This window comes from Crocodylus porosus, unplaced genomic scaffold, assembly GCF_001723895.1.
Source record: "Crocodylus porosus isolate Cpor-Errol unplaced genomic scaffold, CroPor_comp1, whole genome shotgun sequence".
Lineage (NCBI taxonomy): Eukaryota > Metazoa > Chordata > Crocodylia > Crocodylidae > Crocodylus > Crocodylus porosus.
In genome coordinates, this window is record NW_017728920.1 from 16,733,591 (window position 1) to 16,748,446 (window position 14,856).

At 40.7% G+C, this 14,856-nt stretch overlaps 1 protein-coding gene across 4 annotated transcripts in view; it reads right to left on the reverse strand.

The window, feature by feature from the left end:
• ANK3 (ankyrin 3) overlaps positions 1–14,856 on the reverse strand; it is a 380,097-nt gene that overhangs the window by 94,768 nt on the left and 270,473 nt on the right. For all 4 annotated transcript variants that reach the window (XM_019538622.1, XM_019538625.1, XM_019538623.1 and 1 more), the window contains exons 24-26: positions 12,442–12,565; positions 8,067–8,169; positions 1,738–1,844 (exon numbers count right to left, since the gene is read on the reverse strand). In XM_019538622.1, coding sequence (XP_019394167.1) covers positions 1,738–1,844; positions 8,067–8,169; positions 12,442–12,565 — 334 coding nt within the window. The remainder of the gene's footprint in view (positions 1–1,737; positions 1,845–8,066; positions 8,170–12,441; positions 12,566–14,856) is intronic.

A 14,856-nucleotide genomic window follows, 5' to 3' on the forward strand; every position in this document is an offset into this window, starting at 1 on the left:
TACCTGGTCATAGAAAGAGACCAGGTTAGTCAGGCAGGATCGGCCTGGCACAAACCCGTGTTGGTTACCCCTCAACATCACTTCCCCTGCAGGGCTCTCACAAATGTGGCCCTTGATAATTTTTTCAAAGACCTTCCTCAGGATAGAAGTGAGGCTGACTGGTCCGTAGTTGCCAAGCTCTTCCTTCCTCCCCTTCTTGAAAATAGGGACCACGTTGGCCCTTTTCCAGTCCTCAGGGACTTGGCCTAAGCACCAGGAGTCCTCAAACAGCCATGCCAATGGCTCCACAACGACATCAGTGATTTCCCTCAGCACCCGCGGATGAAGGTCATCCAGGCCCGCTGACTTGGATACCTCTAAGCCCTCCAGGTAATCCTTAACTAGGTCTGAACTAACAGTCGGGGGACTCGCATCCTTCCTGGGCCTTTCTACACTATCACCCAAGAGCACCCCATTGTCAGCAGGCAGGAACACAGAGGCAAAGAACTTGTTAAAGAGTTCTGCCTTCTCTCGTGTGTCCGTCACCAACTGCCCTTCCCTGCCCCCTTGGGGTCCAATGTTTCCCTGAGACTTCTTCTTGCTACTTATATACTTGAAGGACTTTTTGTTATCCTTAATAACAGAACAACAGATTTTTTGTTATCCTTAATTCCGGAAGCTAACCTAAGCTCCAGTGCTGCTTTAGCTTCCCTTACCAAATCCCTACAAGCTCGGGTCAGGGAAGTGTACTCCTCCTTTGTCCCTGCCCCCTGCTTCCACTTCCAGTCCACTTTTTTCTTTGCCCTCAGGCCAGCCTGGATATCCGCACTCAGCCATGAAGGTTTCTTGGACCCTTTTCCCGCCTTCCTGCGCAGTGGAATTGTGTCCTGCTGCGCCCCAAGGATAGCCTCCTTGAGGAAGGACCACCTTTCCTGGACCCCCATAGTAGATACACATGTCTATGTGACTTGTGTGACTGGGGCACAGAAGCATAGAGACAAAGGCATAGGCCTTAGTCTTAACTCTGCTTATGTTTTTTATTTTAACTGCACCCATTACATTGTAATTAATGGAGCTTGCCATAAAATGAAAAAGATAGAATATGAAATTTTGTTTCCTTTTCTTGTTAATTTTTCCCTATGATTTATATGTTAGGGTAAGCTTCAACATATCTCACAAACACTGTTCCTCTAGGAATTTAACTTAATCATTTATACTATCCAGACACTGGTGTAAAAGTGATGCTTTATGGGTAAATGAATGGTATAATTCATGTCAAAACACTAATTTGGGGGAAGAATGGGGAGGAATTTCAGAGATGCAAATAACATATTATCTAACTGGGCCCCATTTTTATGGAAAAAAGAGACAGTAAGCATAGCATCATATCTTTAATTTTATATTTAATATAATTTCATGTAATGCAATTGAAATAATCTTAAAACATTTAAAAATCAAAACACAAGCAAAAGTAAAACAGGCTTACTATAAAAAGCTCTATGGGAAACCAGCTTTTATTAGCACTCAGAAACTTAAATATGGAGGTCCGTTTCCAGTATGATATGTAGGAATTTAGCTTCACAAATCCTATTATGTGCTCTCATTGAAGTCAATTTGAGTTTTACCTAGTGCAAAACCTGGAGAGTTGCCTGGGTTCAACTGGAACAGGACTAGACTCCATATTACTGATTGCTGTAGGTTATAATTTCCAGTTAACAGTACAGTTTCACATTTAATGACAAAGAAAATGTGACCTACCCAGAATGGATGGGACTTGAGACAAGGTTTACATTGTCCAAGGTGTCTGCAGCCCAGCTATAATGTCTGAGTGAATCAGAATCAAATTCCCTTGGGAATGACAGGTGCTTTAAAAAAAGATAAACAAAAATTTAAGAGTCAACATAAAAAAATCAAACATTTGTGCCTAGTAAGTACCTCTCAACTGTACTATTTTAAATGAAAGTACATTTTCACTTGGCACAGTCCTACTGATCTTCTGCCATCAATTATTTTCTCAGAAACACATAATTCTTAAAGACAAGTTAAAATCAACTCTATAAAATTTCCTTCTTTTCTGGTTTTGCTCCATTGTAACTTGGTCCTAAATTGAGGTCCAATATTATATATGCACAAGTTCAAGATTAAATTAAACAGAATTGTTTCCACTTACCTTGTAATTAAATACCATGGTGATGGGCACTACAAAATGTTTAGACAGAAAATTCCTTAGGAATCCATGCAGGGATAGGGCCTGCAGGGTTTATTCAGAATAAGCTTTGGGGTTTGGCAGGAGCTGGGATTTCATGGACTTTCACAGTCTTTGTGGTGTGATATGGAGTTCACCTTACAGACCTTCTGCACTAGCTTGAAAACTATTTCTGGAGTGCTAGCTGTTCCTACTCACTCTCTTAAATATTGTGCTAACCTGGTACAGTTATTGATAGATTCATAGGTTGTAAGGCTGGAAGGGACCTTGGAAGATCATTGGGTCCAGCCCCCTGCACCAAGCAGGAAAGATAACGGGGGTCAGATGACCTCAGCAAGGTGACTGTCCAGTCTGCTCTTGAAGATTTCCAGGGTAGGTGATTGCACCACCTCTAGAGGGAGCTTATTCCACAGTCTGGACACCACCCTAACTGTGAAGATGTTTTCCTAATGTTGAGCCCAAAACAGTTTTCCAGGAGGTTGTGGCCATTACTCCAGGTTTTCCCCATGGGTGCCCTCATGAACAGTTGTTCACTGAGCCCTAGATGTAAACCCCTGATGTAGTGGTAAGCTGCTACCAAGTCTCTTGTCAACCTTCTCTTTTTCAAGCTGAAGAGTCCCAGGTCCCTCAGCCTTTCTTCGTATGGCTTGCTGTGCAAGTCTCTAAACATATAGGTGGCCCTTCTCTAGACTCTCAAGTTTTACTATGTCTTTGTTAAAGCGCAGTGCCCAGAACTGGATGCAGTACTCCAGTTGGGGGTCTCACTAATGCTGAGTAGAAAGGAAGAATCACATCCTTGGTTTTGCTGGAGATGCATTGATTGATGCATGCCAGAGTATTATTTGCCCTTCTGGCAACAGTGTCACACTGCCAGCTCATATTCATACTGTGGTCTATTATTACCCCCAGGTGCTTTTGCTGGCTCTTTTGTATTGTAGTTAAATTACATAATTTAAATATAAATATAGGCAAGGAAAACCATACTAAACTAATACTGACAGACTTCCAGCTGCAAATATGTCAAGGGCTGGTTCCCTGACATGTTAGTGAATTACAAAGAAAATGTATCCTTTTCGTAAGGTCTGAGTAGAAATCAAAACAAAACCCTTTTCAGTGAAAAGTTTATTTTAGTGTCTAATAGTTCATTTCCAAACATTCTGTGCACAGTGGTTTTACCTTATGATGGTGAAGAGCACCTTGGCAATAAATTCCTTCTTTCTTTCCTTCCTCAAAATTAATCCCACTGTTTAAGTCATCAAATCCTATATGACCATATTTTCATTGTGAGGTATTCAAATGATATAAATACTACTAAAAGATTCAGGGTGTACTATCACCCTGTGCCAAGAAAACAGCTTAGTACACATAGGGCACATCCAGACAAGTGTGCACGTGCCTCTTACCCCATCTCAAACCCCTTTAAGACAGGGTAAGAGGCATGTGCAGGAAAGAAAAAATGTTCCCTGCAGTGTGGGGAGAAAATCAGACCTCTGGATATCCAGGTGGTCTAAAAAAATTGACGTTTAAAAAAGCGGGGAAACCAGAGGCTGGGTCCTCCAAGGAGATGCTCTGGCTGCCAGAGTGTCTTTGTGGTTGGCCCCTTGCCCTGGCACTGAAGTGCGCAGCAGGCCAGGCCATGTGTTCAGCACCAGGGCTCCAGTGCCTGTAAGTAAGGGGGAGGGGGGCTGGAGGAAGGGGGAGGGGATCATGGAGAGACCCCCACTGGCCCCCCCCCCCCCCCCAGTCCCCCTCCCCGACTGCACCCCCTGCCTGCTCCCCAAGCTCCCCTGATCACTTTTCTGCCTGGCCCCTCCCCACATCAGCGACCCCCCCCATCCCCCGATCACTTCCCTGCCTGGCGCCTCCCATCACCAGATCCCCCCCGATCACTTCCCTGCCCAGCCCCTCCCTCTGCCAGCCCCCTGAACCCCCAATCCATTTTCTGCCCAGCCCCACCCTCCTCCAGCCCCGCCTACATGTAGATGCACCTAATTCTATCCTGACTAAGCAGTTGGCCCAAATAAAATGTATCATCCTAAGAAATCCTTGCCTTTCTCCTAACTACTGGACCATCACGGCTACAGTATCACTGTAACATATCTAGAAAATGATACACTTGCACACAGGTAGGAAATGGACTTTTTATTCTATCCAGGAAAAGCACACACCAACTGCTGAAACTTCCTTAGCCTGACGAAGGGTTTTTGAACCCGAAAGCTTGCTTAAAAATTGTTTTCCAACTATTTAAGTTGGTCTAATAAAAATTATCAGATTCACCCAAATAACCTCGTCTGCCTGTGTCTTTATACCTACATGGCTACAATCTATACCCCTGTAACATGCAGACACACACATTCTGGAATTATAAAGGCCTTTGTGGCTTAGGACTGGTATATCAGAAATTCCATCTTTTCCTTATTTTCTTCTACTGCAGCAGAGATCAGATGACACGTAGGAAAGATCTACTGTGCTAAGGCATTCTCTAGAAGGGTCCTGTGATTTCTGTATTTCTCCCTTTTTGCCCTAACTAGTCCAAATGTGTTGATTTAAACTCATGTATTTTAACATGTTTGGGCAGATTTGAGGTTTGTGGAGACTCAGAGTATGGCTTTGTATTTCAGGCCTGGTCTGGTGCTAAGGTGAGAACTTTTGATTTAGTTGTCCTGGCTTCTTTCATATATAGACAGGTTGCTGGTTTGCTACTATTTGGTTTAACTGGTTTCAAGGTTTTACTCATCTATCAGTCTGACTACCTGGGATGGACATCTGTAACTGAAGCAAGTGATTCATATTCTTTTCATATTTACGGTAATGATCACACTTTGGATCCTTTTTGGATATAATAAGGGTTAAGGCATAAGGATTCTATAGCAGGTTGAGATTAAAATAACTTTTATTACTATATTTTCAGCCAGGTCTCAGCTGGACACGTATTTGTATGTGTAGAGATCTAGCATAGAGACAGCTTTAAATCTTTTTTCTATGTACCTCTAGGTAGCTCTTTTTTCTACTGACCACTAGGTAGCAGGGATCCATGAACACCACTGATCTAATATAAAATTTTTGCTGTTTAATTGCTGCCACATACCTCAGTTTTAACTGCAGCAAGGCTCAAAACAAAGAAATTATCACTACCATTTAGGCCTAAATCTTGTGAAGAGCTATACACACAGATCTCTGCACCCACCGGTAACTTCTGTGAAAGTCTACAAAGGCTTGGAGGCCTGCCAGTATTTAACCAAATGCAGTGACCTACTTCATGGGGTGAATACCTATAGTAGCATGTTTTACTTTGAGTTTAAAGCAACTTTAATACAGTATATTATTGCTACACAGTAACCAGAAATAATCCTTAACTTCCTATTTCAAACAAATACTATCAATAAGTACCACATTTCACTAGATACCAACAAACACATATGTTTAGTTACTTTACTAATTAGATTACATGTGATTTCCATTACAGTTAGTACCTTCAAATGTCCCAAATTTTGGTTTAAAACCTTTTTACCCATGGGCAATAAAATATGGTATGAATATTAGGGTTGTTTGAAACTTCGTTCCCTGATTCAATTTGGCAGAGATCCAGCCCAATTTGGTGGCCAAATCTCCAAACCTCCGAATCTGAATTGAATCAGAGGACCCTTTAATCTCTCCAAATTGAATTGGAACCCTCTATATCAATTTGGAGAGATTCAGAAAGATTTGGACATAGAGACAGCTTTAACTGTTTTATCTACATACCTCTAGGTATCAGGTGCTTGTGAATGCTGTGATGCTGGGGTGCATGGAATGTTCCACAGAATCACAGGGGGCTCCCCAGCATGCTCAGCAGCAGACACAGAAATGGGCCAGAAGCACTCCCCAGCATGCTCAGTCCACTTCTGGGTCCACCAGGAAGTGCACGAGGGGACTCCTACACCTCACTGGCTTGGTGAATGCTACCTCCTGGGTCTGGGGGGGCACCCGGGGTCCCCCTATGGCTGATAGTTGAGCGGGATGCGGGAGGGAGGAGCCCTCAGTGTGCTCCCTAGTAGACCCAGAAGTGGAATGGAAGTACTTCTGGTCCGCTTCCAGGCTTGCCACTGAGCACGTGGAGGGCCCCCTGCATTCCTGTGGGATGCTCCATGCACCCCAGCATTGCAGCAATCATGAACTGAGCCTGCTACCTCAAGATATGTAGAAAAAAACTTTTAAAGCTGTGTCTATGCCTGAATCGCTGATTCTCTGAATCAGCATTGAATCTTCAGATTTAGATTCGGCCGAATTGAATCAGGGACAGTAATCTGAATCAACGAACTGAATCACTAATCTGAATCAAATAGCACCACTTTGCACACCCCTAATGAATATATGTTACCAACATTCCAAAAACCCCGTGCATCAATACTTTTCCCCATTCATTTCTATGACCTTATATATTAAAATACACTCTATATAGGTGATATACATAACTGTATAAAAGGAGAACCAAAAGGTCTAGGCATTATTATAGTGTTATTTAAGCCCCTTTTCTGGGGTGTAAACTACACTACAAAGTTCTTCTTTTCCACCCATGTTCTTATATGAATTTCTATTTAATTTCTGAACAGGATTATGGCTTTTCTGTTGTAGTGCCAGTTGAGAAATTTAGCTGGATTAAAATAATTTAAAGAGAGTCAATGTAGGGAACTCATAAAATAAAGCATATAGCATGCACCTATGACCAGTATTACCTTCTATTATTATTTTCCCACACTGTAACCAATTCTAGATTCAACTTCAGGTGTATTAGTAATTGTACAAATGTTTAAACTATGTAAACCAGTTAGTGAGAATAGCTTTATAACTACAAGGCCAACTGGGCTTATGCGAAACAAAACAACTGAAGTCTTACAAATGTACAAAATGGCCAAATCTAGACCATGGCTTATGTCTGGGTTCTTTAACTGCCAGCCCACAGGCTGCATGCAGCTTATGATGGGTTATGTTGCAGCCCCCAGTTCCTATTCAGACACTGCTCCCCCTATTGCTCAGCTACAGAAGTAGCTGGAAACTGAGCTCCCCTTCCCTCCTCCAGCTTCTGTGCCCTGTGCCCTACCCCAGCCCCAGGGAGTGGGTCAATGTGGCACAGAAGGCACAGAGTGAGTCTGAGTCCTTGTGGGCAAGTGCTGCAGCAGCGGGGAGGGAGGCATGCAACAGCAAGGGTATGCACATGACATGTTGTGCAGGGGCCTACTCTTGCGTGGGTTGTGCAGCATGTGGTCACTGGTATGACACACAGGGTATGCAGCCCCCAGCTGCTTGATATTATTACTATAGAAAAAGTTGCTAGAATTTACATGAATTTAGGTTTCAATCCTGTAAAGTGCTGAGTATGCTGACCTTAATCCAGTAACCATTTAAGGAGTATTTATTGTTAAACACCACTGTGATCCCACTGAGTGCTCAGCATCTTGCAAGATGAAACTCACTGATGGCAAAAGTGTTCCAGTCCTTAGTTTCAGTTCCTTTCCTTCCCCCATGGGAAATGGAGGGAACAGTGGAAGTTTTAGGAAGTATTGTGAAAGCACTGTAAAGTGTTAAGGTTAAAGATTCAGCTAAGAACATTTGGCTCAGCATGATAGTGCAGTTAAGGCACTCCAGGTCCTGTTGCAAACAGCATATGTTCATATGGGTATGGTGCAGTCAATAGCATAACCACCTGCCTTTGACTTCTCAGCCAAAATGACCAGGTTCTCTTTTATAACTGGAGCAACTTAGTAGCCTTTGGTTCAAGTCCAGAGCAAGGCTTAAACTCATACCTCTGCAGCAATAGCAAGATGTCTTAACTGATGTGCTGTTATGCTTTTTGCTGAAGAATGCCAGCCTATATAAAAAAAACAAGATAGATACCACATACCTGATCCTTTGATGGCACCAGCAACTCTTCAATCATCATGCTGTCCCGTGCATAAGAGCTTCGGTTCAGAGTGTAAGACCTATCCGAACTGAAGGAGCGGAGGCTGTTGTATTTACAATTTACCATACAGCATGGATGATAATGAGATGAACAAAAAATAAAGATTAATACATGCAACTTCCAGGGCATAGCAAAGGGTGATAAAATACATAAAATCTATGAAGCTGAAATAAAGACTGTAAGTCCCCCTCCACCCCAAAAAAACCAAACGATATATTTTTCACTTATCTATAATATTTATCACAATGTATGATTTTTGCTGTAGTCTTTGGTTCTAAACCTATGCAAAAATATACTCAATCATTTAAATTAAGTCTGAAAAATATCTAAAATGCTCTTAGGCCTGATCCTGCAATTGGGTCTCTGTGGATGGACCCCTTGACTTCAGCAGGGCTGTGTGTGATTGCAGGTTCTGCCTATATTGCTCAAGTTGTACAGCTGGAGTTTAATTTTTTTTTTTTTTTAATTTCAGGAAATGTCTGTTGACCATTTTGCAGGAGATACTTATTCTACCTACCACTTCAGTGTCCACGAGGGGCCAGCAGGGGAGACCATGCTTAGGGGCAACCAACATGGGTTCATTAGAGGCAGGTCCTGTCAGACCAACCTGGTGGCCTTCTATGACCAGGTCACCAAATCCCTGCATGCAGGTGGCATGGTGGATATAGTCTTTCTGGACTTTAGGAAGGCCTTCGACATGGTCTCTCACCCCATTCTCATTATAAAACTAGGAAACTGTAGTGTCAATGCCTACACAGTCAGATGGGTCATTAACTGGCTGGAGGGCCACACCCAGAGAGTGGTGGTGGACAGGTCTTATTCAACCTGGAGTGATGTGGGCAGTGGGGTTCCACAGGGCTCAGTCCTCGGGCCCGCACTGTTCAACGTCTTCATCAGCAACTTGGACAAAGGGGTAAAACGCACCCTGTTCAAATTTGCTGATGACACTAAGATGTGGGGAGAAGTGGGCATGCTAGAAAGGAGGAGGCTGTAATCAAACCTAGACAGGTTACAGGGGTGGGCGGATGAGAACAGGATGGGTTTCAACACTAACAAGTGCAGGGTACTGCACCTGAGGAGGAAGAACCAGCAGCATACCTACAGTCTGGGGAACTCCCTTCTTGTCAGTGCAGAGGAAGAGAAAGATCCTGAAGTCATTATTGAGGCCAAAATGAACATGGGCTGACAGTGTGGGGATGCAGTCAGGAAGGCCAACCATACCTTGTCATGCATCCACAGATGCATCTCAAGCAGGTCCAAGGAGGTGATCCTCCCCCTCTATGCGGCACTGGTCAGGCTGCAGCTGGAGTACTGCGTCCAGTTCTGGGCACCGCACTTCAAGAGGGATGTGGACAACATGGAGAGGGTCCAGAGGCAGGCCACTCATATGATCAGGGTGCAGCAGGGCAGGCCCTACGAGGAGAGGCTACGGGACCTGAACCTGTTCAGCCTCCACAAGAGAAGGCTGAGGGGGGATCTGGTGGCCTGTTACAAACTAGTCAGAGGGGACCAGCAGGCACTGGGGAAGTCCCTGTTCCCCCGAGCACCGCCAGGAGTGACCAGGAATAAGTCACAAGCTAGTCGATGGTAGATTCAGGCTAGATACCAGGAGGCACTACTTCACAGTCAGGGTGGCTAGGATCTGGAACCAACTTCCAAGAGAAGTGGTGCTGGCTACTACCCTGGGGGGGGTTTAAAAGGAGGCTGGATAAACATCTGGCCAGGGTTATTTGACCCCAGTATTCTTTCCTGCCACAGCAGAGGGTTGGACTTGATGATCTGCTCACGTCCCTTCCGACCCTACCAACTATGAAATCAGTGTACATTTTCTGAGGTTTTTTTCCTTTGCTTTTTGTGGCTGAGCTGCTTTCACTTTCATTATGAAATCCCAGTTATTCATTTTTCTATTAATTATAAGCACAGACCAATTCATAAAGGTGCCTGATTTACACTTATGTTATCCTTTGTTTGTTGCACAGTTTGAAAATTCAGAATTATAATTCTGAATATATTGTGAATAATAAAAAACTGAATGTACATGTTACATTTAACCCTGGAAGATGCATATAGTATGTGTTAGAAACCATGCTACATGTTTAGACATGCTTGCTATGTAGCAAAAAACAGAAAAAAATTCAAATGAACACAAAATAAATGTGCTTTTAAACTAGTAATTTTTTCCACTGTAAAACCTACAACTTATTTCATGCACCTTGTGCAACTTTTCTAAGCTGCCTACTATATCCATTAATTTTCTCTTAACACTGGGTCCTTTACATTTTAATGGAAGCAGAGCTGTAACATTACTTACTATAAGTATATATTAATTAAACTTCTAAATAATAAAGGGTGTAAAGAAACCAGGGAATAGTTATGTTGCAATAAAATAAAATAGTATGTTCTAATACTGAATGCAATAAAGCACACCACTTCACAATGCTGAATAAAATGAAAATGAGCAATGGCAATAGCAGAGAAATGGAACAATGGGGCCATGCCTTCTTACCTGACCTTGGGACTATTTTAAAGAAATTTATAGGGGAAAAGAAATGGGAGAAACAGAAAGCAAAGAATCAGACACAGAAAAGCAAAATGCTATGGCTGGATGATTTATGTATTTAATGTATTAATTTCTTAATGTTACACTCAGAATCAAAAATAGGATCACTGTGCTTTTTGCTTGAATGCAATACTTGCCTGAAAGCCATTAAATCGGTCTCCTCTGAGCATAACACAGACTTTATGATGTAAAAATGAGTTACACAGCAACAAATAGCAACAGTGTTATTAAAAACAAAATAATGGGAGCTTTAGAATTCTCTGAAGGAAAAAAGGTAAAATTCCACTCTCTGATGTATGTATGTATTTTCACTCTTGATAATCTGCTCTCCTATTCATTCCAATGAGATTTATACATATAAAGTGAGAGCAGAAAAACTGGAAATTTGTCAGGAAGATCCTAGAGTAGAATTTTGTACAAGCTCTGCATTCTCTTTTTCCCCCTTCTTGTTATCCAATATGTACCACATACTGAACCTACAATACAGGGATGTGCTCTGTTCACAATGTAACTGATACCTAGTAACTGAGAATATTAGCTCTGCTAGCTAACCTAGCAAAGATGTACCAGTAATGTATTTTATCAACTAATAGATAAGCTATTTTTAAGAATACTTTAGAGTTTCCTTTAGCGGTAATACAATAGGAATATTCATTAAATTACCTGAGAATTATAAGCAAAATGAAAGAATAGAAAGCATTACTAAAGAGCAAATTTAGAGTGCAAGCTTCAAAACCTACTGCAGCCTCAACAAACAAAACCGAAGAATAAATACGCAAGTTTTACCTTATGGGAGGTGCCATTCGCTCTCAGACAATGAAATAACTTTTTACAACAGATCATTAAACAATAGGAAAAAGTCCTCAGGGTTCTGGCTTCTGAGGTTTAATTATTAGCTTTGGAATAAATTCGACTGTCAGCAAACACACTGCTAATCCACAACTGTGGAAGTAATATCCTATCATACTATCTTGTTTGTGTCAAGCACTGTAAAATACAATAATCTTTAGCAAGGGTTTTCCAAAATCTAAACAACTGAGCTAGAAGCAAAAGAGTTGAGATCAGCAGTGTTCATTTATATGTTAAATGTTACAATTTGACCTATTTTCCTTAATGAAAAATCTGTTTGTTCCTTTTTAAATTAAACCATGTAATAGATTCATTTTAGCAATACAAGGGTTAGAAAATTGTTGTTTTACAGGATTTATTATTAAAACAAATGGGAGTTTGCTGGGAAATTTGATTCCTAATTTGCACTTTTAAAGACACAAATGCAGCAAAATAGTGAAATAAATAAATATCATTCAGAGTTTCTGGTGTTAGTCAAACTAACACTGCTTTTACATTTCCTTTGATATACTGGGCAGAGTAAGAAATATTTAAATGGAGTGTCAGTATGACAGTTAATAGCTGAAAGTAACTTGCTTTTTCTTTATTAATTTTTAGGCAGATGTTTTATATAAACTGCCAACTGTTAGCAAAGAAGCACTTCTAAAATTTCCAGAGTATAAGCAGATACCAGAAAAAATGAATAATTTTCTGTATTGTTGCCACAATGAAGCCAACATGAATAAATAATAGGAAATGAAATAGCCATGGAAATATAGTTGAGAAATAGAGGATTATCTGGATGCTGATATATACAGTGTCCATTTCATTGTAGAATAAATTTTGGCAGCATGTGAAAAAGTGCATTGGATATGCATCATCATATTTGTGATGAAGTATAAACATAAGAAACATCAAATACAATACCTGGCAGAGCGGGCTCCTAGGCTAAAGCCCATGTATCCTTCAGCAGGCAGGGAATCATCTCCCAACTCTTTTAGATCCTGAGGTCCAAGATATTTGTCTGTGTCACCTGTCATTGCATCTTCACCTGTCAGTATAAAAGCAAGCTGAAAACAGAAGCTACACGTTTCATAAATGTTCATGTGCTTAGTAATTCAATGCCCTTCCACTGGTTGCCAGCAAGTAAGTAATCAATCACCTCACAGGCCCGGAGGCTTTTTTCCATATTAGAATGTCAATTAACTACCATCCCAATGAACCTGAAAAAAAATTTCAGGGCTTGATATAAGGGCCAAATTTTTCCCCACTGCCCACATTGTAACATAAATTAATTAATTTAAGAGCTATTTAAGGGATGAAGTTAGCCCAATTATTTGACCAACCTGAGTAGCTCTTATGTGCTGAATATTGTTTAATATTTTTTTCTTTTCCTGACAGGGAAGACAAAAAGGCAAATGAAAGGCAGGTGTTCTTTCTACAAATAGCTGCTCTTAGTTGTCTGTTTGCAAACTACCTGGGAGAGGGCAGCATACTTCAGAGGAGACTTGAATGGAAGATGAGGCCCACCTTGTCTTTTAATATTCAGCAGCATTTTTACAAGTGTGAATTAGTACTAGATTTTTTACTGTGGTAAATTTCCTGGCTGATTATTTTCTTAAGTTAAAGCAAGAATTTTATCAAGAGTCTTCATTCCTGTAATTGTTGTGGGGGAGGGGAGGGGAGGGGAGGGGAGGGAAGACATGACTACTAATTTCAACATAAATTAGAGCAGAGCATTTGTCTAAACTATTTATTGTTAGTAAGAATCTGAAATAAAAAATGCATCTCAGTGACTACTAACTACTATCCTGCTAGCTATTAGTTCACATTTACCTATTGTTGTTGAAATTAAACTAGAAGTTTGTAAAAAAAAAAAAAAAAAAATCCTAAAAAGGAACAGATAAAGTAACAGAAGTTAGTGTTTAAAAAGAAAACATTTTAGGATAAAAGGGTGGAGTCACTTTCACTAACTGCATCAGCACACCACTACAGTTTACCAAAGACTACATTCCACAAAGTGACAGAGCAGGTCAAAAATATGCCTGTTGTGGTTTTAGGATTTCTTTCCTGTCTCCTGTACAATGCAGGGTAGTACAGAGCATTGTAGCTAAGCTTATTACATTTATAAGTTCAAACTCTATCATTTTTCTTCTTGAAGCAATTTTGAGCCCGTAGAGGTTGCACAACAGAGAAATGAGTTCAGACAGTACATTCTCAAAAACTGATTGATTCAGAAATCTCAGCTACATTTTTCCAATTCCTTCATTCACTCGAGTTTAGAATTTCCATTCACTTTACTCGGGAAACCACAGAGGAACTCTGTTTTTAAACTACCAATCAATTCTAAAAATACCCTTTCAGCTTTACAAACAGCAAAATAAACAGATCAACTTTCTCCTGCAAGCCAGGAACAGAGATTATTTTAAGTAACAATTTAAAGGTTAAGATGTTTGTAATATACTATAGAGCATAAAACGTCAGAAACAGAAACATTTCATACTAGGTTCAACTTAAAAAAAAGTCTTACTGTTTTGGAAAGCCATTTTCACCACTCTGGTGTATAAGAATTTTTTTCCTGGTGTTTCCAAGAATTCCTATTAGTCCTTAAGCAGTGATTTAGAGATAATCTCCAAACCAGCACAAGCAAACTAATCCCTGTGGGTCATATTCACTTTCCACACAACAACTGAGATCTTCTTAACATCTTGATCTCTTCATATGTATTTTAAGGCATGTGCATCTTTGTCCTCTGAACTCAGATCAAAGTTCTTTTCAAATATGAAACAAAATGAAAAATAATGACAACTGCTTTTTGAAGTTAAGATCCTTTTTAATCACTCTGTAGACATCCTTTTAAAGCTTCTTCTGGTTGGATTAAAAACTTCTTTGGCAAGCCTCTTGAATGGTGACATAAATGCAAGCGCTTGAGTTATTTGTATGTAAATAGGGGTACTGCTCGGGTGTAGTTTTTCTGTAATTTGATACCAAAGCTCACAGGCTAAACATGTAACATCGGGACTGCTTAAATTCATGGGAAACAGACCTCTGCACAGTACATAATCAGTAGGAGATTCCTGCAGAATTTGTATTAATGAATAATAGACTGGCTCATTTGCTACAGATACAAGACTAGTAGAGAAAGAAACATTAAAATGTTGGTTTGGTTAGGGAGTGTCACTGAGCTGGCTGTGATTTTTTTCAGCAGAAATGACAACGTTTCTTTATGGTCATCTTCAGGTGAAGAGTGCATAAAAAGGGAGTTGCCCTTGAGCTCTGTAGTAGACATGTGTGTCTGCAGGAAATTCTACCTTCTTTGCTAAAGCAGAAGTTTTTGGTGAA